The 25,000-nt window shown below is 36.2% G+C and overlaps 6 protein-coding genes across 15 annotated transcripts; 4 read left to right on the plus strand and 2 right to left on the minus strand.

Moving 5' to 3' along the window:
- Positions 1 to 1,004: 1,004 nt before the first annotated feature.
- On the plus strand, positions 1,005 to 3,230 carry LOC105835965 (the record flags this gene model as incomplete). Its single annotated transcript, XM_012679661.3, is given in 7 exon segments — positions 1,005 to 1,177; positions 1,668 to 1,853; positions 1,942 to 2,005; positions 2,101 to 2,207; positions 2,290 to 2,509; positions 2,596 to 2,729; positions 2,851 to 3,230. Coding segments are annotated over 6 exon segments (873 nt in total). The 3' UTR covers positions 3,020 to 3,230.
- Positions 3,231 to 3,380: 150 nt separating this feature from the next.
- Positions 3,381 to 7,610, plus strand: LOC105835971 (ADP-ribosylation factor GTPase-activating protein 2). 2 transcript variants are annotated; one of them, XM_012679676.2, is made up of 8 exons: positions 3,381 to 4,099; positions 4,876 to 5,067; positions 5,185 to 5,316; positions 5,411 to 5,443; positions 6,095 to 6,385; positions 6,463 to 6,734; positions 6,821 to 7,163; positions 7,257 to 7,610. In XM_012679676.2, the coding sequence occupies exons 1-8, from the start codon at positions 4,025 to 4,027 to the stop codon at positions 7,512 to 7,514; spliced, it is 1,596 nt and encodes a 531-aa protein (XP_012535130.1). In that variant the 5' UTR covers positions 3,381 to 4,024; the 3' UTR covers positions 7,515 to 7,610. The 2 variants fall into 2 exon arrangements, with proteins under 2 accessions (XP_012535130.1, XP_012535131.1); XM_012679677.2 differs by lacking the exon at positions 5,411 to 5,443.
- Positions 7,611 to 7,740: 130 nt separating this feature from the next.
- LOC105835973 (probable protein phosphatase 2C T23F11.1) lies at positions 7,741 to 9,846 on the minus strand. Of its 2 annotated transcripts, none has more exons than XM_012679679.3 (4): positions 9,317 to 9,846; positions 8,939 to 9,144; positions 8,635 to 8,860; positions 7,741 to 8,241 (listed from the first exon to the last, which is right to left on the minus strand). In XM_012679679.3, exons 1-4 carry the CDS (start codon positions 9,501 to 9,503, stop codon positions 7,958 to 7,960), a joined length of 903 nt encoding a protein of 300 aa, XP_012535133.1. In that variant the 5' UTR covers positions 9,504 to 9,846; the 3' UTR covers positions 7,741 to 7,957. The 2 variants fall into 2 exon arrangements, with proteins under 2 accessions (XP_012535133.1, XP_012535132.1); XM_012679678.2 differs by having other exon boundaries at positions 7,741 to 8,298; positions 9,317 to 9,503.
- Positions 9,847 to 9,956: 110 nt separating this feature from the next.
- LOC105835974 (succinate dehydrogenase assembly factor 4, mitochondrial) lies at positions 9,957 to 11,568 on the plus strand. Of its 3 annotated transcripts, none has more exons than XM_012679680.3 (4): positions 9,957 to 10,098; positions 10,351 to 10,509; positions 10,590 to 10,688; positions 10,783 to 11,568. In XM_012679680.3, exons 2-4 carry the CDS (start codon positions 10,443 to 10,445, stop codon positions 10,950 to 10,952), a joined length of 336 nt encoding a protein of 111 aa, XP_012535134.1. In that variant the 5' UTR covers positions 9,957 to 10,098; positions 10,351 to 10,442; the 3' UTR covers positions 10,953 to 11,568. The 3 variants fall into 3 exon arrangements, with proteins under 3 accessions (XP_012535134.1, XP_012535135.1, XP_012535137.1); XM_012679681.2 differs by having other exon boundaries at positions 9,962 to 10,085; XM_012679683.3 differs by having other exon boundaries at positions 9,964 to 10,098; positions 10,386 to 10,509.
- LOC105835959 lies at positions 11,433 to 12,316 on the plus strand. The gene is made up of 3 exons (XM_028191671.2): positions 11,433 to 11,505; positions 11,637 to 11,744; positions 11,880 to 12,316. The coding sequence occupies exons 1-3, from the start codon at positions 11,442 to 11,444 to the stop codon at positions 12,017 to 12,019; spliced, it is 312 nt and encodes a 103-aa protein (XP_028047472.1). The 5' UTR covers positions 11,433 to 11,441; the 3' UTR covers positions 12,020 to 12,316.
- A 1,238-nt stretch (positions 12,317 to 13,554) lies between these two features.
- LOC105835968 (protein polybromo-1) lies at positions 13,555 to 24,482 on the minus strand (the record flags this gene model as incomplete). Of its 6 annotated transcripts, none has more annotated exon segments than XM_036294402.1 (24): positions 13,555 to 14,661; positions 14,754 to 14,862; positions 14,942 to 14,991; positions 15,073 to 15,223; positions 15,296 to 15,536; positions 16,190 to 16,312; positions 16,598 to 16,780; positions 17,601 to 17,672; positions 17,824 to 17,996; positions 18,083 to 18,255; positions 18,885 to 19,042; positions 19,135 to 19,713; positions 19,825 to 20,164; positions 20,279 to 20,484; positions 21,800 to 22,094; positions 22,184 to 22,347; positions 22,419 to 22,586; positions 22,658 to 22,810; positions 22,906 to 22,968; positions 23,169 to 23,267; positions 23,376 to 23,488; positions 23,563 to 24,007; positions 24,085 to 24,264; positions 24,354 to 24,482. In XM_036294402.1, coding segments are annotated over 24 exon segments (4,584 nt in total), but the record flags the coding sequence as incomplete, so codon positions are not given.
- Between the last annotated feature and the right edge of the window lie 518 nt (positions 24,483 to 25,000).

Below are 25,000 nucleotides of genomic sequence, written 5' to 3' on the forward strand. Positions count from 1 at the left end.
GCTCTGTCTTCGTTTTTTTCATGGCTATAAAAAAAACAGAATTGACCGACAATTTGTACTGTCCTTCTTCCATGGTTGGAGTAGTTGGACTCGCTTTCGATTCGCGTTACGCAGTCCATGCTTTATGTCGATGCAACCGTCCGTTTCTTTCACCTGTGAAGGAAAAAAGATGAACGACGCGAGAAGCGCAGCTAAGGGTACGTGCGTCCCGATGGAAAAGAATTAACGGAACGGAAGTTACGGAATAGAAACGGAATAGAAAATTGAGCAACAACGGAATTACTCTGATTGGTCAATCTTCTATTCCATTTCTGTTCCGTTCCGTTATTCCTTCTTCATCGGGACGCATCCTTAAAAAGACTGTTGATCTCGGTGTTGAGTCGAGTCAGCAAGTTAAATATGCTATAAAATGCAAGTTTGGCAACATGATATAGTTGTATAAAATATCTCTGCAGTTATAGAAGTTGATTTAATCCTACACAGAAAAAAAAATTAGTTTTAAATTTCAATCACTGTCTCATATATGTATAAGCAAGAATATAAAATCTTTAACAATCTTAAATTTCAGCAAGATACATTTTTAATTCAATATAATATTATAATATAAAGAGCACTATATAGGATTATTTTGATAATAAATTATTTAAAGATTTTATATTTTTACTTATATATAAAAAATCCCAATAAAAACAAATTGATACTAACTTTTTTCTGTGTAACGTAATTTTTAACTGGGTTAGCTTTTTCTTCATGCAATTTTTATTTTTATTAGCTGTTAATAACTCTAGATTAATTTCAACTTAATTTAAACTAAAAAAATTAATAACTAAAAAATATATATAACTTAATTGTTCAATTAATTACCCTAATCAAATACCTTTAATTGTTTCTATTTTACGCATATATAAATTTATAAATCCCTTTTCTCTCAAACCTTTCCCCTCTCTTTCCAAAGCAGAATGCGACGGCCAAGAAAAACAAGCGGTCTATAAGTCTACACTCACTGTGAATTTGATCAACGTGGTGATGCGCCGTAACGTTAACCTGATCACAACGGATTGCTGCACGGCCTGCATGGTAGAGACGACATGCTGCTTGATATGTAAGGCCTGCACCACGCGCTGCTGGACGGTTGTACCTCGTTACAGCTCCTCGTTAGGAATAACGATCTCGCCAGGTAAGACGAGAGCTCGATCCCCCGCATGAAATCTCCACAGCACTTACGTTACTTGCATACGTTGCATTCGACGATAATCGGACTACGTCACGCTGGCGGAAGTCATGTGATCGCGACGTAGCAATCAGGCGGGAATTTCTAACGAGTGTTAGCGGCACGTAATTTTGTGTGTGTGTTTAGTATGTGAAACTGTTTTGTATACAATATATGTAATATTATACACAATATTATAAGAAATAAAAGGTACTATATATAAAGATATATTTTAAAGATGAACTACTTTGTTGACAAGGACATATTTCTAATCAAACTGATCCTGTAATTTATATTTTTAAAATTGACGCATAATTAATCAACGTGTAATACATTTTTGTGAAATAAATTCTCAAAGTTTAATTGATAATTTGATTGTTAAATAAAGCTAGATATAGTTTTTGTATTAGTGTTTTGATTTGTATATTGGCTTAAACAAGTTTTTTGTTTTTTTAAGATTCACAATGAAGTCGAATAAAAACTTAAATAGTGGTGGACTGTGGGGAGAGTTGCCAGCACGAGAGATGCTCAAGCAGGAGGTGATAACGCCAGATCTGATAGAAAACGTTTGGCGACAGGTAATCGATGACTCAAACAGCACTGACTGCGACTACCGGATTGATCGGCAACCCGAATACTTGCAGTGAGTACAATGTTGACGTTACAGGAATGATGAGTTTAAGCTCTACAACTATTGAATACTGTTAGTATTGTTGTCATTTTTGTTACAGATTACCAGTAGGAAATCTACATGTCCTGAACACTATAAATCTTCATCAACAATTGCGTACAATGGTAAAAGATCTAAACAAACTTACCAGTACAAAATTATTTATTTTAATGACATACCGCTAGTAAAAACTATACATTTAACTCTTTTTTTTTTACAGGAAGAAGGAACCGTGCTTGGAAACATGACCGTCGTAGAGTCGCAGGATTTAAAAGACGCAACAAGTTCTAGGAGTCCCTTTCACTTTCTGCCTTATCAATCAAATGGGTATTTTCCCATATAATTGACTTAAATTATCGTTGTACACAACGCTGCTACGACTTCAATCGTTGTAATTGTATTGTTTCAGGGACATGTCGTTTAAAGATAGTTCCACTATACATCACTTGACGCCACAAACCACGCGGAATTTGTTGAGGCACGCAGTGACCACTTTATTGGCGCACATAGGATTCGAAAATTCGTCGGATGTGGCCATAGAAACGCTTATCGATGTCGCGGATCATTTTCTCAGGCGGATGACTCTTCTGCTAAAAGTCGCGACTGAACAAAGGGAACATGGATTTCCTGTAAGACGAAATAATTGTGCTATTATTTGTACCACATTTAATTTTTGGTAGTTGTATCTACATGCTAGATTTCTGTATTTTAACAGGACGCTATGGAGAGAGTGTTGGTGGAGACAGGTGTGGGAGGTGTGTCGGCATTGTACGATCACTACCAGGAGTACGTTCTGAAGTTCGAGGAGAACACGAGGAGAAAAGTCGAGGAAGCGATGGAAAGACAAAGGCAACTTAAACTTAATGCTTGTAGCACTAATTATTGAATCGCATTCAACTGAACCGTTGTTTACGATTTTCTTGAATAATGACGTAACGCTGCGTCATGTGAAAGCTCGGTTTTCTTTCAGGATGGTCCTGGACGAGGCGGCCAGCAAGCTGCAGTTCGAGGACCTGGACGAGTTCAATAACGTGTACCGGGAGGTGCCAACGTTGCAGTTGCTTGATCCGGAAATGGGATTTCCCCCCAGCCTGGACGCTGGCTTTCAAATGCTCTATAGTCTCGAACAGGACGAGTAGGGTTTCCCTCGCGCGCATACGCACGCCCGATTCTGGATCAGATTAATAATCTTGTTACTTCCAGATTGAATAGCACGGAAGATGGAGAGGAGGTGAATGTGATCGACTCTGTGAACATAGAGTTATGATTAAATGTATCTACTAGATAAAAAAAAAAAGATCTTGATGTATCCTATAAATGGGAATTACATAAATTCGAAAATTAAATAAAGAATTCGGTTTTAATTCTTTCTTCGATTTTTGCACTGATTTTTGTTGTTGGCTCAGCGTTAAGCGTTTACGCATAATATCACGTACATACAATATAAATATAAACTATGTTTCATATATCATATCATTTATATAGACACGTAGACAGTAATCTAGGAATCATCAAAGATTTAGGTTTCATCAGGATCAAAATTATATTGTTTTTTTCCAAGTTTTAATATCAGATATTTTTATTTTATCAATAAAATCAAACATATCAACAATCTTTTAATTATTATTTGTTCAGTATTATGTATTATACAATTTATAATTAATAATTTACAGTGTCTGCGTAAAAACGATTCGATCGTGAATAAATAACGTAAACAATACGTAAATGATCCATGTAGATGTAATTATTAAATTTATAATAATAAACCCTAACGACCCTGGCGCACGTGTAACAATCGAGAAGATAGACGCCTGTAATCCGACCGATGAGGCGATGAGTCGATAAGGTGGAATGCGCGTGACGTCATGGGACGACACTCGCATCCTCGCCTGTCCTCGTCTGTCCTCGTCGCGGAACGACCTGGTTCGCGTCTCCGTTAAATTTGCGATATACATATACATATAGCGCACACCTCCGTCACCACGTCGAACGCTTCGTGTTCTGTGTGCGCTCGCGTTACGTGTTACGTTTTCCCGCTCGCGAATGCATCGTCACTGAGCTGATCCAGCAGACGCCCGGAGCGTACCAGCTTTCGCCACGCGTCCCAGAATTACGTCGTGACGCGCGTTGACGACACGTCGAAAATGGCAGCTTCTGCACCCAGCAAGTTCGATATCGAGGAGATCTTCAAGAGGCTACGGGCCGTCCCAACGAACAAGGTTTGTCTTGATGAGCGCGATCCCCCGAGATCGACGGATCGGTCGACGTCTGATCGTCCCGTCCGAGACGACGAAATCACGAGCATCGTGCTGTTGGACTGTCAGCCCGCAGTTTTCCTATCGCTTCCAGCAATTAATTTGGCCGCATTTAGGCTTTTTGTTACTCATTTATTTTATTTCTAATATTTTTGAAAGGATCATTTTCTCGGTTTCCTTAACCAATAAGGTCTGACGTAAGCCTCTTTCCGATTTCTTTAATTACTTAATTATTTCATCGTTGATCCCGATAATTATATATCCTGCTATCTTTAAACAAAAAAAAAAAGGGGAATGCTTTCAACTCTTTCCTCGTAACTTTCATAGTAGAAACTAGCAGGCAAAAGAGACACATAAATGGGCCCCATATGTAACTAACCTGTTTTTTATCATGTCTAATAATTTCAGATTTCTCTTTATGGAAAAAATCACCAATCATTACTTTTGATATTAGAACGCGCACCACACTATAACTTCAAAGATTCTTGAATTTAAGTTTCTCTTCTTCACTTGTAGAGAAAACATTTTTATATTCAACATACTATTTGTCAGTTTTATATCATTGTCTAAATAATATCTAATTCAAAATCTAATAATTTCTTCATTATTTCTTTTTATTTATTTATAATATATTTATAATTTTCCTTCTCTTATTTCTATCTTTTATTTACAATATTATATTTCATTCTTAACAATATTAAACTATAATCACAAGACATTTGCATTCTCTTTTTTTTCAGTCATGTTTCGATTGCAATGCGAAGAATCCGGCATGGGCCAGTGTAACATATGGCGTCTTTTTGTGTATCGACTGCTCAGCGGTGCATCGCAGTCTAGGGGTGCATCTCACCTTTGTCAGGTCCACCCAACTTGACACAAACTGGACATGGCTGCAGCTGAGAAACATGCAGCTGGGTGGTAATGCCAATGCTGTTAGTTTCGATGAAACTTGTTACTACTAATGATCTTTTTTTTTTCTGAGAAGACAATCGATAACTGAAAAGTAGCGTAGCATTTAAACTCATGTATCTCTCGTTATTGTTCCCTAGAGAAAATTCTTCACGCAACACAATTGCACCACGACCGACGCCCAGCAAAAATACAATTCGCGTGCGGCCATGCTGTACAGAGAGAAGTTGGGCCAGGCATCCGCACAAGCAATGCGTCGTTATGGCACGAAGGTATTAATCGCAGAATTAGCAAATAAATACTCGAGATTATTTGGTAGGCGTTCTTTAGATCCGTCCTAACTATGAATTATATAATAATTTATAGGTTTCCCTTTCTACATCAAAAAATAAAACGATGGTGAGCTTAGTAAATGTTCCGAGAAATCAGTTCCTTTTTTTCTAATTTTTTCGCAATTGTATTAACATCTGCTTGCGACATCTCGCTGAAGCTTTCCATTCCTTGTAAACTTACGTATGTCCTCATCATGCAGTTGATATTGACGCACAATTTTCATCCATATGTGATAATCAACAATTGTTTAAATATGTGTGCTTGATTGTTTACAAAAATGCTTCATCTATACGATTATAATATAACAGACTCGTCATTAGGACTTTGTCCGACATTTGCATTTTTAAGATATGTGTTTTAATACGTATTTCAATACGTACGTTAATATTCATATGTTTTCCTTTTGGTTGTTGTATTTAATAATCTGTACAGAATATTTGTAAAGTATCTGGACAAACTTTACCTGTGTATTCTATTAATAATTTAAGAAGTATCGTAAACACGCTCGCAAATGCATTTTTTTTCAAGTTACTGACATCAAAAGCGTTGCGAATTAGCGAAGAGATTTTATTATAAATCATTAAATGTTAAACGGCACGAATAAAAGAGCTTAGTCACAATAAACACGTGATGACGTTATGCAAGTGTGCACTAAAGATAAAGTTTGGCCAAGATTGTTTCAAGAATATTCATATTCAAATCTAATTGTTCTTGCAGCTGCATTTAGAGGAAGGCACAGATGTTGTATCGGAAGAAACAAATGAACCAGATTTCTTCAAGCAGCATGAGACATTAGATTCGTTTCAGAATGAAATGATAATTCCGACAGAAGAAAAGGCATTCCTCACAATGCCAAGCAGTAACAGTATGGAGAAAGATGCACCGGAAATTACCTCTAATTCCATGGGACCTTCCATAAAGCTTTTCGATTCTACCTCAAACAATCTGCAATCTGACAGAAAACCTACTATAGGCTGCCGAACAGCTCAATCCAAACGTCCTGGTGGAGTAAGTTCGCGATAAACAACGTAACGGCTGCACGTAATAAAATTGAATTGCAATTATTGTTTTTTTTTTAATTACAGCTGGGCAAAAAAACTGGAGGTTTAGGTGCTCAGAGAGTCAAAACCAATTTCGATGAATTGGAGAAGAGCGTCGCGGAGGCACATAAAGTGGCGCTGGAAAAAAATAAGGAAGTGACGAAGGAGGAGCAAGAGGAACTCGCTACCCGTCTAGCCCAGCGGTATGAACAAAATTTGAGTCAGCAGGCCAAAAAAGTGGAGGAGAGAACAAAGTATATGGATCCGTTAAAAGCTACACAAGCGGAGCGTCTTGGGATGGGATTTAATGCACGAAGGTAACAAAATACGCGCTCTTTCGATCTCACATTTTGCGAGATTTGTTTGACAAGTTTATTTATAAATTCTTTTTTTTCCTTTGAAGTGGCGCAACTCACTCTGCACTTGGCGACATGAAGACAATAACGCAGGAGTCGAAGGTCATAACATCAACGGAGATGTTGTCGGGAGAGACGGACACTTTTTTTAGCTTAGATGAATTTTACTCGGTTTACGCCAACAGCAAGCCGTCTTCTCGTAGCGACGAAATTGTGGTCGTGGCAGAACCGGAACCACCTAAGCGATTAGCTCCTTCCACTCGAAACGCAATCACCAAGAGCGACACGAAAGTTTCGTCCACATTTGAAGGAGAGGCTCAGAAGAAGTTCGGTAGCGCTAAGGCTATCAGTTCGGAGCAATACTTTCAAGACAGTACTTCCGACAATGCGGTAAGCACAAATTATATAAGCGTAATAATTTTCGCGTTGGCATGTGCAAAACACTTCTTTTTTATAACTAATCTTCGACTTTCGATTCTTTAGTGGGAACGTAAGAATAATTTACGCCGTTTCGAGGGCTCGTCCAGCATCTCGTCGGCCGATTATTTTGGTACCGAAAGCTCGTCGCCAACCTCACCTACATCCTCGTTATCCATGCGTCTGACTGCGGGAAGAGCTGGCGTCGTGGATCTGGACGACGTCCGGGAAAGCGTGCGCCAAGGCGTGAACAAGGTTGCCGGAAGGCTCAGTTCGCTCGCGAACGCGGCGGTCTCCTCTATACAGGATCGTTATGGACTTTAAATGAAAATCTATCTCGCATTTTATGAGAACTGTTAATATTTATCCGGACTGGGTCTTGTCCATTGTTCAGAGTTGTAAATAAAAGCTTCTAATTGAGCTTCCGCGTAACTTATTCTTCGGATACGTTGCGCACGGACACACACACACACACACACATATATATTCGTATTTTTCATGATAAACCGGTGAACGAGAGCACAATGTAAAAGTTACGCAGAGTCGAGAATGAAAATATAAATACAATGTATTTTATAAATATGTGTGCTTCATCTCTTCATAACAGAGCCAATACATTACGTAATATACGCGATTGTACAACAAATATTACTATGTAAAAAGTCACGTATCAAGTCACGTACGAATCACGATAAAAGTAAAAATGCCCGTAATAATTTAGGTAAAACGTTGATAAAATATTGTTAGGAGCCTAAAACTGTTATCAATTATAAATCGATATCATCTATATTCGACGGTGGCTTTTGGCAACGCGAAATTAAGTGCGAACACGGTTTGCCGTGGAGAAAGCACACAAGTATCATCGTCATGTTGTCGCAGCCGGTACCCATGAGAGCGTCCGGCGCCAAGCAACTGTTTAAAAGCTCTTCACAGATTTCCTCAGGATGTATCGTGGAGTTCGCCGCCTCGACGCCGACGTCCCTTGCTAAGCGCGTTCTCACGAACTGCACCACCTCCTCGCTGGTCATCACATCCCAGATACCATCGCATGCTAAAACGACGAATTCCCAGTTCTCGTCAACGGTAAACTGCTGCACCTCGGGAAACGCTATGGATTTAGAATGTTTTTGTAATGCTACAAGTTAATCAAGAGCCGCTCGTCTCTTCCATCCTTATAAAAATGTAATATTAGGCAATATTAAATTGATCAATAATTATTACTTGCTTTGAGTACTAACAGCAGTAGTTTTAATATTAAAAATAAGTATTAATTACTGGTCAACACTGCAGTGTTAAATTTTTATAAGGGTAATTAATTTGTTCCTTTCAGTTGCGTGTCTTGCATAGTTTTTTTCTTTTCTTTCTAATGAGAAAAGAAAAGGAAGAAAGATTAACTGCGCGAGAAATTTAGCTGAAAAGAATTGGTCTAGTATCTCATTGTTACCGGTCACGATCTGCTCCTGCGGCGGTTTATGATCGTTTCGCTTGAATATGAAATCACCGAGGGCACGGGACAGCGCCAGATTGCCGTTCACTCTTTTGTACTCGACGAAACCACCCGCCGCCTCGATACGTTTCCGTTCGTCCTTCAATGTGGGCTTGTGGTCTCGACTCAGGGGCACCGTTTGGCCGTTGATGCAAGCCACCGCTCTGCTATCACCCGCGTTAGCCTACAAAGCTTTTCGTCTGGTCAGGGTATACCGCAAACGCATCGACGCGTCGCCAAAACGGTGATGAACGCGACTTACGCTATACAAAATATTGTCCTTGATGAGAAGCGCGATTACGGTCGTCCCGGCATGCTCGTCCCTGAGCGCGGCATTAGTCTGCATCGCTCTGTCCAGTTCCAGGAAACCTTGCTGTATGCCCTCCACAATGTCACCCGCCTTGTATTCGCTTCTCCTGATTATATATTCGTGCAGGTGCTTTCCAGCATGTTGCGCCATGGCTGCGCCTGTATGAATTAAATGTAAACATTAAATTATCTGATATATGATCTGTTTATGTTTCGCTTGTCCAGTTTTAAACTTATTCTTCAACTTATTCCTGGAAAAGGGTAGAAATGTTTGTCAGTTTAAAGTTAAGCTACATAGCAGGTCTATCTGTTCCGCGTTCAGCGTGATTACCTCCGTGCCCGTCGTAGACGGCGAAGAACGCGGTGCCTGGGTCATTAGGCAAGGAGAGTATGTGCACGTGCGAATCCTCCATCTTGATGCGCCATCCCTGCATGCAGGAGCTGCCCACCCGGTAGTTGCTATCCCGGCAACAGGCCGACTTCTTCTTCGTTATCGGCTCGCTGAGCGTCTGCCCCATTTTTTCCTCTTCTAGTCAATATGAAGCCTATATATTCGCGAATAACGCGCGATTTAACAGAATATTATTCACATTACGACTGTGTTGTGTGAGTCAGAATTGAACGAATTCAGGTGTGGTACACTTAAAAGTTATCAGTTCGCAGAATCTTGCTTCGACTCGCGTCACCTCGCGATCAAACGTCGTCCACGCGAATTTAAACGCGTGTCCACTCGGGTCTCATAACAGCTTCCCGTTGCGGACAAACGCGCCGAGACGCGCGTGGCCAATTTGCGGTCAGCTCCACCCCGCGATGTTCACCGTGCTTTCCATGGGAGGACGGCAGAAAACAATGCGCGCGGCGTCAAAGCTATCGACAGACATCGACCGACAGATAAACAGCTGATTTGGGTTGATGACGTCACGGCGCCGTTTGTCTTCTCGCTTCTCGGACCAGTCATGTGACGTCAAATGCGGGCAGATTTTTCCGACGAGTTTCGGAACACGTTTGTAAACAGTGGCTACGACTGCTACGAGTGGCTATGAGAGAGAACGGATGGAGAAATCAAATCATCACAAATATAAGGACTGACAAAAGCAGATGTAAGATTTGGAGGTGACTATCACGCGATTGAAATCGATTAGCGATTTAAGTGATTTAATTATTAATCCTGTTGATTGAAAACAAATCTTTAAAACCTAACCTAATCTTTATCGTGCGAAATGTCTAAATATTTCTCAAGCTTTCATATTTAATATGAACCCATATCTCTTTTGCATGACAGGCAATTTGAATTAGTCTTGCTCTTAATAATTTTGTTTAAAAAACTTACCATTTTTATAATAAATTTTTTATATAATTTCAAAGGAATAACAAAGTTAAGAAGAAAACATATTTACTAGGATTGATCTCATTTTCAAAAAGAACTTAGGAACTTAGGAACCAATTTTGAGAAAGAAATGGCAGGAATTAATTGCGCATCAGTTTCCACGAGCTCGCGTCAATTATTGCGGCTATACTTCAAAGGTATGAGTTTGCAGAGATAAACAATTCGAAATAACGAAATTCACGTTTTAATGTTTTTGTTGATGTCTTTGTTTTAAAAGGATTTGCATGTCCGTTTTCATCTAAAAGCACGGATGAGGTCGACGAGAGTCCGAGATTACGCGAGTTCAGGAAAAAATTGCGCGAACGCGCCCCCATAGGTACACCGCACCAATTATCCATAATAAAAAACTTTCAAATTCCTACACAAAGATTTAAAAGATTAAAGAAATCTCGACCTTTAAACGTGAACAGAGAAATTGGACGAGTTTGAGGAGGGCAAGCATCCTTATCAGGAGAAAGAACCCCTGAAACCATTCCCAAACGACATGAATCCAGAAACGGGAGAAATTGGAGGTCCCCGAGGACCAGAACCAACTCGTTATGGCGACTGGGAGAGAAAAGGCCGCGTGACGGATTTTTGATTCGTCCCTTTTTGGGGGAATAGCTTTATTTGTTAATTTACAATTAGAAGTTATACAAAACATTAGAGAATTAAAAATTTAAAATCTGCCTGAAGACTTAATGTTACAAAAAGTTATTTACTTTATTTGATGTTGAATTAATTGATGTATCTCGAATTCATTATAAAAATAATAATTTCTTCAAAAATTGTAATAAAATGAGCAGATTTAACAAATTCATCATATAAATAAAACATAAGCTTAAAACAATAGCTAGTTTAATCCTAAGAGAAATTCGAATTTTGAGCATGTAACATTTTATTTGGATTTTCAAAAATTTATGTAAAATAAAATAGTGTTTGCCATTTAGAAAATTTTATTCTAACGCGAGGCAGAATGTTCAATGTGATTTAACCACATTGCTGATAGTGTTTTATTAACAAAACTGTCATGTTGATGCTTTTATGATTGCAAACAGATGCGTGTAGTTTCTTGTAAAATATTCGCACGATGATTCGCGTAAATTGTATTCTGACGAATCTGCAAATAAGGAATTGTAAGAGATTTGTCACAAGTATGTGTCAAGATCAAGAATATTTTAAGTTCACAAGCTTGAAATAAATTTTTGCGAATATAATCATTGGTCTCATCTCTGTATAATCTTTATTTCATTGGGCGTAAGAATTAAATAGGTAATATCCTTAGGTACTTTTCTCTTAAAGACGAAGGGGGTTTTAAACGAGTCATCGGAGAACGAAGAGTCGCCACGAATGAAACGGTTCCATGAAAAACTTAAATTACAGCCACCACCAAGTATGTAATAGCAATTAATAAAAATAGAGCAATGATAACTGTTATATTTTTTTATCATATGAACTTCCGCAAAAGAAATCGTTCATTCTGAGCTTCGAAAATTTTCATATTAATTCTTCCTTGATTGATATGCAGAAATAGGATCACGAGAACGGTTCGTGGATTTAGTATTAGTCACAACTGATCCGAAAACTGGAGAATTGATAACAAATAGCGAAAAGGATCCTACTAAATGGGGAGACTGGCAGCATAGTGGTAGAGTCACCGATTTTTAAAACGGAAATTATCAGTGTTTATTTCTTTTACAAAGTTTCTACAGACGTAGAGCATATTTTAAAAACTGGAAAAGATCCTCATTACTCAATTTGTAATGTCAAAACATAAACAAATGTTTCTTCCTAACTATGCGTAATCGAATTTAATTTTTCATTACATATAATACTACGTGAAATAACGTAAATTTGTTTCTCGATATGAAAAATATAAAGACGGGTAAATGTATATGAAGAGCATTGTATTACAAAATGAAAATTGTGTATCAGTGAGGTAATAAATTACATTGTACAAAAGAATGAGTCTTTTTGCTAACCTATGATACCCGAACAAGAGTTTTTAGAAGTTATTTTAAATTTATTAAATAATGGCATTCCATATTTAGTATTATTATTAACTTTATACGACTTTCTCTCAGAAAGTCTGGCACTGTGGCAACCTACATAAAACAGCTTACGTAATAATGCACAGATTATTGATACATTACATATACAAAAATATGCCTTGTCAAATAATGAATACTCGAATACTCTACGTTGTTAATTAAGACAGAGAGGAACCTGAAAGCTGGCTGAGAGCGGTCATCGCGTCGTTTTAAATGTTTTCATCCATCAGCGCCTCTATATGCACAAATGTGCACATTGAACTATGTAGTCAAATATCTATGAATCCCGTAGGTAATGTACATGACTTTTTGGGTCTCTTCTATGCTGTCTACGTTTATTTGATTCTGTTTCATGCTACCCGTATATTTGTGATAAATATTATTCCTAAACTCAAACACAAAAGCAGGTAAAGAAATGTATCACTTGAAAAAATATTTAATACAGAGTTGCTCCATGGATGCCGCTTTCTGCTGACATCATTCTGCGCGCTATTCTCGAACCGCACTTTAATAACGATCGCCCGATATTTTACTTTACTGCTTTTGTGTTTGAGTTTAGGAATAATATTTATCACATTTTCAGAATCAAAACCGAAAAAGGAATGTAGCAGTAGCAACAGCAGCAGGAGCAGCGACAGCAACCGGTGAGTGATTTTTATCAAATCAATTGAATTTATATCATGTACATGTGGTATTGCACATTTATAGAACATGCACATTTGCATAAAACAGATTTAAAATATGAATACATATAATTGTAAAATTTACGGTATAGCATGAAACAGAATCAAATAAATGTGGACATAGCAAGAAAACTCTAAAAGTCATGCACATTACTTACGGGATTCATAGACATTTGATTACATAGTTCAATGTGCACATTTTGTGCACATAAAGGCGCTGATGGATGAAAAACACCTAAAATAACGCCTTGACTGCTCTCAGGTTCCTCTCTGGTTAAAATAACAAATATCTTTTCAAAGTATATAGTTGAATTTCTTGTCACACATTCGTAAAATGTATTCCCACGTTGACGGCAGCAAAAATTTATTTAGCAAAAACATAAGTTGTCAAAACTAAATACCAAGTCATTTACGTAAAAAAAGGGGCGCAATTAATTCGAAAAATATATCAAGAAACATGTACACAACATACTGTGGTAAAAATTTCACTTTGTATTTGCCAGCACGTACGTTTTTAAAATTTCTCTGATCATATCGAAAATTCTTAAAAAATAATATACTACGAGGTTACAATGTTGCATATGAGACGCAAGATTCCGTCCTTTTCTCCTTTTTCTTTTCTAGCTATTGTTCAATAGCTAATAGATCATTTGATTTAATCTCACTATGTCTCATCTTCTGAGAATATGAAAGCAGTACCGATAAGAGAACGCGATATTAAAGTTGTGTTATCAGTACGCTGCTCCGTAAGTTTGTTTCTATATATACATACGCAGTCTCCCACCATTACATGTGTCTCTAATACGGAAGAATTCCAGCTTTCGTATTCCTTAATACAAGAATATGTGTCGCTTGCACTATACAGAACGTACAAAATTTTGTTTGAAAAGTGAAAATGAAAATTAGCAGGCGTATTTACACAATGAGGTGGTTTCCTATATAGTACGATCTTTTTTTTTATGTACACACATAATATAGTCCTAAGTAACATATCGAAAGTATTTAAAAACAGAATTTATTCAATTCAAATAAAAAGCATAAACATTATATTCACAAAAAACAAAATCTCTTGCCAATCGTGTTAAAAATGCTGCATTTAATATGCCTGAGTGATTCGAATAAATTTCAAACATATTTAGTTTGAAGAATATCCTTGCCAAGAGATATTTTGAGATGTATCACCGAACTTATATCGTACATAATTAAATAAAGAAAAATTAAGTATTAAGAGAACGAAAACGAGAGTTCTATATATAAATATCGTTTACACGACCCTCAGTCTTTCATCTAGCGTCAACGGATTTATGTAGAGTAGGTTGCGTCGCATGTTCAAAAATTATAATCTTAACAGTTTATAAACTATAAAGTTTTATTGATGGCTAACACATCCCGCATCATCATGTTTCTGAGTGTCCACAAGGCGTTCACCACATTTCCATGATTTCCGACGCCGTTACCCAGCCATTCAGCGGGCAGTTTCGTTACATCAGGGATTTGCGTGTTATCCGGATTGGCGTTCATCTGCTTATCCCAATTTGATATGTAGCGATTCTCTACGTTTAAACCTTCGATGTACCTACGAGCAAGAGAAAAGAGCAGTGCTTATTACGTTTGACCGTTACGTTAAAAAGTAATCTATCGAAATATTTAGTGCTTATTAAAGTTTACCTCAAATAGGCATCCGAATGCAAAACGCGACTTGGCCTCGGTGGTACTGCAACAAACATTGGCTCTGGCTGTTTGGCGACGGGTAAACTGCTCGTCTGAGTTGCGGCCGCTGAAGTTTCTATGTGAAATGTGTTTTTCCCTTATTCATATCACATTACATAAAGAAATTTGTAATAATATACAATTACCTGTTTCCATCGGTGGCAATACCGTGGGTCCTTTCGAGGCCATATAATTCCTGCGGGAACACAATACAGTGTGCTCATAAAAGCGCATTTTAATAAACGACATAAAAATGAAAGAAAGGGTAAATTCCAACCTGCTTCTTTCGGAAGGAGGTATTATGCGTCCGTGCGACTTGAGAATGTGCACCTCCTTCACGTGTCTCGCGAGTCTCTGCACGCTCGGGAATGGCGGGACAGATTTCTTCGTTCGGCCGCAACCTCGCCATTGGCATTGATACTCCACATCTGTATACAACATTAAGAGAATTAATGCAATTTAATGCTTTGCGTCGTTCAACGTTCGACTGTTGTACTCACCGCTAGGAGCGTTTACGAACGACGATTGTACATGACCGTTCTGCTCCGCAATGCAGTGATCAATACAATCAGTCATATCTTCGAATTGCCAATCGCAATTGTCCCAACAGCACTCGTACACGACGTCCTGTGTAGCATTAGTACCTACTGAAGTCGTGCCCTTCAGCTGGCCACCGTCCTCGTTCATCTTGATCGCCCGTTCCTCCCATATCTGCTTCTCCCCTGCCGGTAATTTTCTCCACTGGAATAAAAGTAATTCACGTTTTACATTTATGATCAATTCCGTCGCGTCACTCGTAATCCATTGGCAAACAGTTGGCAAAACCATTTTGACATTTTAAAAGTGGTTTAACAAACTGTGTTTCAATGGCTACTCTCTTATTTACGAAACAATACAAATAACATTGAGTGACAGTAACATATAAATCAATCTACAGACGATATAAATTATAATGCAACATGTGTATGCAGAATTTGGATATGCAAAAGTAGAACCTTATGTGTATGTCTATTCTTATAAATGAATATAAAAGATGCATTATTTTATTTCTGGACACAAAACATCTATATTTATAGAAACAGAGAGTAGCCATTCTAATTTGTAATTTGTAATTTATTTAGATAAAGGACTAAGTATGCCGAATAATGTTTCAGCGGCATCCTTGTATGCCAAAGTGATATCCCTTTATATATGATCAATTATGTTTTTAACTCTTCTTGTTTTATCGCATAAATGTCAGATGCTCAAGTTTACATAGTTCAACAAATTTGATGCTTGAAACGAAGACATAGTGTGATCATGTATGAGAAAATTTATTCCGCATACATTCTCCTTCATCGATACTCCATTTTATTAATGAATTAAAAAATCAACAGTGAAAAAGAAATAAATACCTCGTTGCCAACAATTCTGCTAATCTCTCCGAAGGATGATTCAGGATTGTTTTGCGTAATCTGCGTTCGCATTTTACTCGAATATAAAATATAGCCCGTAACTAATTTCTTACCCGCCGTTTTCTAAACAGAAGAGAAAACACAAATTATAATGTCACCGTGTTCATATGAACAAGCATATTGCCTATTTACATCTCTCAACAGAGGTAACATCAAATTGTCGATCTATTGTTAAGACAGGTAGTGTCTTCAAATGGTGCAGAGAACGAAAAGAGAGGTATGTATGCTGGCATATTTCTCTAAATAAAAAGAAAGTGAAACAAACAAAAAATATGACGTGTGATACAATAATTGGTAAAAATGAAAAATAAAAAAAATAAAAAATAAAGTGGTCACGGTAAAGCCTACCTTCTTAGTCGACACAGGTGTCTGAGTATTGGAGAGCACCGGTTGAGCTTCCGTAGATCCAACGGATGGTGGACCACCAGCATCCATGCTGTCTTCCCCAACTCCTACTCCCACTCCCACTCCTAATCCTACCCCCATGCTTAGTACATCTGGTTCCAGCTTCGGTAACAATGGTGACGCATCCTACACCATTTATGTTTACGTTACCTTTCGTTATCCCTTACTACCGATCGCGCGAAATAAAAATCTCGCGACTTTTTCCAGTAGCAAAAGTTGATACATAATGAAAGGAGGGAACGTCACCCCTTTTTCGGGTCCGTCCAAAGAAAGTTAATCGCGATACTCTCCCACATTACGTTATATTTCGTATATTTAATTCTCTTTCTCTCGAATGTAATGTAACTGATGTAGTATCCTTTTTCAATTTAACATTAACATACATATATTGATATACATGTAATGTATACATAGTTGCAACATGTATAATTATTAATTGAAACTTTTTTACATAAAAACAGATTAGTCGATATGTATACTCCAAAGCGAATTCCTCATTCTTAAATTAGTTGGATTAGAATGACATGGAAGCAAGATCTTTCGGTGGTTGTGCTTTGCGTTCGTATAACATACTAGCGATAAACCCAACAGGTGCTCTGATTTAAAATTGTCGGATAAAACCGCTCTCGAGACACAAATACTAACACATAGTTACATAATCAAAACAAAAGAAAGAATGAATATGCCGGCATAGATCGAAAACATGCGTGTAAATGCATTCTGTTGATATAACAAAAATACTTGTATCACACGCAAATAATTCAGGCCAATTAGATCGAAGGGAAGAGCATGTTTCGCTTTTCCCATCTTTTCGCGAGTCAACATATTTATACAGGCAATTAGACTTTTGCTATATCAGCTTGCGTGTGATCTCTTAAAGAAACGTGCGATTACGTATTGTACGTTACTAAAAAGAGGAATATAAGATTTTGTTATTAGTAATTACCATTTCAAATTGAGCCGAGCTGGGCGTTACGGACTTGACTTGACTTTGCGTCTGAGCCACGTCGCTCGAAACCTACAACACACACACACATATGACATGCAAAAGCAATAATTTCACAGTTAGTCGCATGGAATTAACTAAGAACATATCCTATTATTTCATCAAATAGTTTACAAAATATAAATTTAATTAGTTAGTTAATGTACCTAATTCTCATACATACTTTAGCAGGATTAATGGGTCTTCGGAAGAAGTAGGTTTCATCTTCAGTCACTGCCGATGTGTGAGTATACTTCTTCATACCATCCTGGCTAAGTTTTTTCATCAAACTCTTACTTTCGTCGTAAAGCGATTCGCAAATATACACATCATCCTCCGGAATCTCCGTCGGTCTGCCTGTACAATTCATTCAAATAAGGTTAATTTATTTCGCTTTTTAATCTTATTTATAATCGTTAAGCGATGAAATAATGGACACTTACTACATATGTACTCTCCATAATCAAGGACGGCACACTTTCCAACAATAGCTACAATGGGATGAGTACCATCTACAGTAGATAAAAACAATTCTTGCTTATAAAATAATTTCGTAGGCGTGTGTGGCACTTCTGTGGGCATCAATAACCATGGGCCTTTGAAATAACACTTTCCACTAAAAATGCAATACAGCATGTTACACATAAGCATAATACTAATAATACCAATTTTTTGACAAGAACTAAATGTTCTAAAAATAAATTAAAAATTAAGGAGTAAGGAGTCAATGTAGTAAATGGTGCATAAAAAAATTATATAATTTGTATATTTTTACAATGCTCGTAATAAATTAATTTCAAATATTGTTACAAACTATAAAAATTTTATATAATGTAAAATAAGTAAGATGCAAATAAAATGTATCTCCTCGATCTTCGATATCAATAGAATCAATCTGATCAAAATAGAGACATCATTATTTATTAATAAATGGCAAATATATTTAATTTAGCAAACATATTTCTACAAAGACTGTTTTTGTGTTCAATATTTCAACATTTTCCCCTATCATATGACTCTTAATTACTGAACATATTACTTATATTTATGTCTGTACAAAATAAAGCTAAACATTTGCAATTTATAAATTATAATGTAATTTTTTTCTCAGATTAAAATATACAAATTAGCATTAATTTTTTGCACACTTTGTGCTAACATCTCACAGTTCGTTAATTTATTTTCATAAAACTAATATCCTAGCAATATATAAAATAAGTATTTTATTACAGATTCATTACTTACTCTTTGGTTGACCATATAGCATCAATTTGTGCTATTTGTTGCCTACCCCCATCTGTCGCTACATAAACGAAATCGCCGGTTTTCACACATCCCGCGCATGTGTTGTACTGTTCGTAATACGTGTTCTCAGTATCTTCTGGATTATACAATATTACATTCTGCAGAATAAAAAAACAATATAATCAAAAAAGTTATAAAGAAGAAGAGCTATTAAACTTTTAAGCAACAAAAGAAGGTATTGATTACTAACAGGTCTTTCCTTTTCCATCAACTTTTCTCCCTCCTCCAACTCGGCAATTTCTTCTTTATGTTTCTCCAGTCTTTCTTTATATACCGAGATCACTCGTTTTGGTTCTAATGGCTTTTCTCTGGGAACCAATGTCAAATGATCGGGATCGAAATTCCAGACCTTGATCTTCTTAAACGCTCGGGCTTTTGTAGAATAACGTGATTCGCATACGAAAACGTCCTTTTCCTGAAAACCTTCGGGTTGCATTCGAAAATAATCCTTTACACTTAGAACGCAACACCTGCCAGCTACTTTCGCCAAGGGTACCGCCACATGAGCGTCGCTTTTAAACAATTCCTTATCCAAGAATTTCCGCGATGCAACGTGATACGTTTCGCTAGGTCTATAAAATAAATTCCCATATAACATTTGCTGACTATCTGCATTGGTCCAAAGCCGTTCTATGAGAACTACACTGTACTCCATGCCTCTCTCGGTAGGCTCAATATATGCAAAGTCACCAGCCCTGTATACTTCTTGATTGAAACTCATAGAACCTCCATTGTCGGTATTGTTTGTATCTGTATTTGTTTCAGAATCCTGAAGCAGAGCGCAGTAGTAAATTTTCAAATTAAATATCATATCCCACCAATAAAAAAACTAAATTTTAAAAACACAATGCATTTCATGAAGCAAAAATATTTAATTTACCTTTGTCTCATTGCCATCACAACTCTCCTCTTCGTTAGGTAAATTCAATTCTTGTTGCTGTTTTATTCTTTTAAGTTCTGCCACTTGATTGGACAAATCGAGTAGCGTGTAATTTAACGCGGGTGAGTGTAACAGATCTCCAGTACGAGTCACTTCGTCACGAGTACGTAGAAAAAATGCCTGAAGTTCCACACTGTCCTCAAATGGTTGCGAGTCTGTACGCGACAACCTCCGCGCTCTCTCTAAACATGTGAAGACATCTTCTTGGAATCGATCTAGCCTTTTGTAAACTCCTCGATCTAATCTCCTCTTAATCAAGTCCAATGACAGTCCTCGCACCCTGTTTTTTTTAACAAAGAAATACTTGTTTTATGCACACTTGTAAATTCAAGTAAACAGTAGAATAATCCTCAATGGAAAATAAAGATTTGAAAATATTCAAGTCCATTCGTACTTCTTGCCATCAACGATATCATGCTCCGGCAATTCTGCCATGGAATCGGAATAACACCTTCCCTCTTCATCCTGGTGATTGTAAAGTGCGGTAAATATTGTTGCTAAAATCTCTTGAACTGCAGCCGACACGTCAGGTACACTCTCCTCGTCCTCGCTTAGTTGCAACTTACTTTGCAGCACTAATCTCTGAAGTATCAAGGCATCCTGAAACATTAATTATAACATTGCTACTCACTAGGGATTACCTGTATCTGGTGCCATTCTCTCTGACAAAAGGTTTCACATTGCAAAAAGAAATTTGGAAAAATATTGAGATAAGATTATATTTGTTTACTTCGTCCTTTTTGTATCTTTTTATGTGCTTCTCCAGTTCCTTGTCCCTCAACAGGCGTATGAAACACGATCGCACTTTTAACGGGTTTTGCGGCGCGTTACCGTCTAACGCGTTTTGCCCGCTCTGCGCGAACATCCTTGGAATTTTCCGCGAGCACGCGATAATGATTCTGTGAAAAGTTTGGAGGTACGCCGTGCGAAAAGCTTAGAAGATAGCGATAAAAAATGCGCTAATCGCTAATGAGATGAAAATGTATGATCATCGTGAGTCTTGCGGATAAATTATATATATAATTGTTTAAATTTACGCAATATCGCATGCGACATGTTTCGACACGAGGGCGGGCCAGACATTGTTCGCGAAAAATAACTTTGCACGATGGAATAAAATGAGAGACGGCGACGACGGAGGAAGCCACACGTAACCTCCAAAACTCCGACTGTAAACAGATTGGGCTTTCCATCTTTTGCCGCGAAATTTCAATTTGATTCTGTGTCCGCGAGTATGTTCTCTCGATTTGAAAATATCGTTTATCGTATTAGAGTTTTAGTTAAAAATTTACCAAATTATCGAAAACTAATTTTTTAATCGATTTTCTTTGGATTAATTAAATTAATGTCGCTAACTGTCAACATTTTTAGAGAAATTTCTTTAAAAATTATAAAATTATTTTTTTTAATATAGCAAGATTAAGTGGGGAATTAGGTGCTTATAAATTAAATATTGCTGAAATATTTCAGGCTTAATGTTACTTAATTCTCAATATTTAGGAATCCCAATATTAGGAAATATTCAATATCAGAAATCATAATTTTAATTAGAATTATGTTAAGGAATTGGACAATGCTTTTGTCCATTAAAGATGGATAATAGGATCTTATTTTAAAGCATGGCTTAATGTAGTCTTATATAAATATTGTTCAGTGTAGAAATCCTGTAAAGGAAATTATTTTGCATCTCGAGAATAATGTAAATACCAAGTAGTTGCATATTATCACTCTTTAATCATCTACAATTCTAAACTACTTGGCCTTGCATCAAAATCTTGACAAGTATTCTTATTAATTATTAATAATCAATAATAATTGATAAATATCAATATATGTAGTTCAGTAAATAAAATAAGTATATATATGATTCTTTATATGTAACGCTCATAGGATTAAAAATTTTTGCTATACAAACCTTGTATATTTGCGAGTCCGGCTCGTTATATTTGCAAGCGTTGTCAAACATTAATATAAAATCGGACACCAATTCGTCTAAATTATCATATCCATTATTCTTTAAAGTAGAAGCTATCTTTTCCATGTGTATAGGCTGTTTTATCACCTCATAATAATCTGGATATTCATTTTTATTTGGTAATTTCATGAAAATTAAAGATAACTGCCTTCCTTTTGCATCGTGATAATCTTTTATAGTATCGTATAAAGTTCGTAATTTTTGCAGATGAAGAGGTACTATCTTTTTCGGTCTCCTGAACATAGACGAGAGAAAGAGACGTAGAAAAAGAAGCTAAAACGAATGAACATTATTATCTTTTTTATATAAACTACAACGACATACCCGACGTTTCTAGTTGGAGTTGATGCAGTAGATTTGGATCTAGGAGTATCCGGCAACGGTCCCAATTCCTTTACCTTATCCATCAAAACTTTCTCTAGTGTATTAGCATCCTCATATATCAATGAACCTTCCTCGTTATATTGACGACAATTATTAAACATCAACTAAAAGACAATGGATTTTGTAAGCAAAATATCTTTCGCGAGCCATTATAATCAATCAAAACAATAAATACCTTAAAGTCTTGTATTAATTCGTTTTCATTTTGATATTTCTCTACTTTAATATTAGCTTCAATCGCTAACATGTCTATGGGTTCTGCTATTACTTGATAGTAATCCGGATATAATTTTTTGGAAGGTTTCTCCATAAACATTAACATAGGCTGCCGACCATCCTCACACTGTAACGCAACACGACATGCTATACAGTCGATCGACTATATCGAATATAATGAATTTTGGAATTACTTACAACGTATTCTATGACGCATTTGACTAACGCATACAATCTCTTCTTTAGTGGTATATTGTCTTTGTATTTCCCTCGTGTCAATAAATTCGAAGCACGTTTAATCAATTTAGGTTGCTGCGAACTGTTCTCAGATTCGCTATCTGAATCAGAGTCCTACAGAGATATTGAAAATATGATATATTACATCTGTTTTTCAATAATACTGCATGCGATAAATATTATATTGTTCCAGTTAAATAGCGTATTACCTGATCAAATTCTAACAGTTCTTGTACTTTCTCTTGCATTATTTTTTGTAATTTAACAGCACACTGTAATAAAATAAAAAAAATTGTATATTATAATTACTGCCATTAGCAATATTCTAAATTTTGACTATTAAAGTCGAACCATTAAATAACGAAATTGAAAGAATTGGGACGATTTATGTATCTATTCTTTTAATATTAGTATTTCTTTTTATTAACCGTAATGGCAATTAAAGTAAAAAATGTTAATCACAAAATTATACCTTGTACAATCGAGAAGTATGCATGTTATATTTCTTAGCGTTCTCAAACATGACATTCATATCTCCAGCTACTTCACTAACAGTACCATATTCGCCTTTCTGAAAATCGTATTTAAAGATAAATATAACATTGAATTTAATATAATAATAATATATTTTTAATACAAATGATCTAATCATTATAACATATGTAATCATTATACATACCTTTATTTTTGTACGTATTTGTAATAAAGATATAGGATTCTTAATCGTCTTATAATAATCAGGATATAATCTCTTTGATGGAAGTTTCCAAAAATATTCGCTCATCCTTACACCTACACAACACAAGTCAATAATGTGAAATATAAAATATAAATTTGCAGTATTATGATACAAGGACAAATTGTACCTTGATTATTAGGAGCTGTCCGAATGGTTTGAAATAATTGCCATTGTGGATTATCAGCTTCTTCAGTCTCAGCGGGTTCTTCCTCATCATCGTCGCTCTCATCATCTTCATCAACTAATGATGCAGTTTGTGCTATTAATGACTGTGCCATAGTACGACTGCCCCTTTTACTTCTCGTCGACGGTGCGGTCGTGGTGATTTTAAGAGTATTGCTACCAAACCCGCCATCCTGTCTTCTCGCAGCTGCGGTAATTATTTTCTTTAAAAGTTTGGCGTCCTTATAAATTTGCGATCCAGGCTCGTTAAATTGACAAGCGTTACGGCACATGAGCATTAGATCCTTCTCCATATCGCCTAGCGAGCTGTATGCACCCTCTTGAATCTTTCTTGCGATAGTCTTTAAGTCAATCGGGGTTTCGATAACATCGTAATACTCGGGATAAAGCTATAAGGTTAATAAAAAAATTTTAATAAGCACGGTATGTCGATTTAGAAATATTCTCAAGACCATGAACTACAAACCTTCTTAGATGGTTTAAGTTGAAACATAATATGAAGAGGTCTGTTATTGTCAGTAGGATCAGTCACTGTCATAACTGCTGCAAATAAATCTTCGAACATCTGCATAGTTTCGTCGTCGAGATTCGTTGAACTTTCTGAAGTATCTTCCGCATCGTCCTGTCGCGTCGTTACTTTACGCGCCTAAATATGCATGGATGGTATCAATAATTTTATCATTTTGTAATAACATGTGTAATAATCAAAGTTTCAATTAAATCAACAAAAATTACCAATCTGCCAACTTTTAGAATGAGTTTTCCTTTAGGTTCTGAATCTTCGTATTCTTCCGTAATACGATTTTTGGTATTTACACACAATTCCCACAGTTCTGTTGCATCTTTGTATTCGGGGGAGGTACGCTACAAAAATTATACATAAAAAGATCTCGCTAAGGAAGTACATGATAGTGTTTACACAGAAAAATATTCATTCTACTAAGAAAAGTCATTAATTAACTTTTTTCCTTCTAAAGTAATGGGTATTTTGAATAAAGAATGTTTTCTTGATAATAGTTTTAAAATATACTTATCACGAATTTTAGAAAAACTCATATTTAAAAAAAGAATTTATACTCTTTCTCAAAGAATATTATAAATTTAAATTGAAGAAAAGTCAAAGTAATAATCTAATTTTTATTTTAACTTAATATTCTTAAAGTATTAAATTACTAGAATTCAGAATATATTTTATATAAATTTGTTACTTATGACAAACTTATGATAGATTTACAGATATATAAACTTGGGAATTATTTAAAATAAATAATACATGTTTAATTCAAGTACATAATTTTCTGTGTGTACACAGAAATCTATTTTAAGTAAATTTTACTTGTTTCAAGTAAATGATGAGTATATTTTAAGATTCATTAAGAAGA

This window comes from Monomorium pharaonis, unplaced genomic scaffold (genome assembly GCF_013373865.1).
Source record: "Monomorium pharaonis isolate MP-MQ-018 unplaced genomic scaffold, ASM1337386v2 scaffold_211, whole genome shotgun sequence".
NCBI classification, from domain to species: Eukaryota; Metazoa; Arthropoda; class Insecta; order Hymenoptera; family Formicidae; genus Monomorium; species Monomorium pharaonis.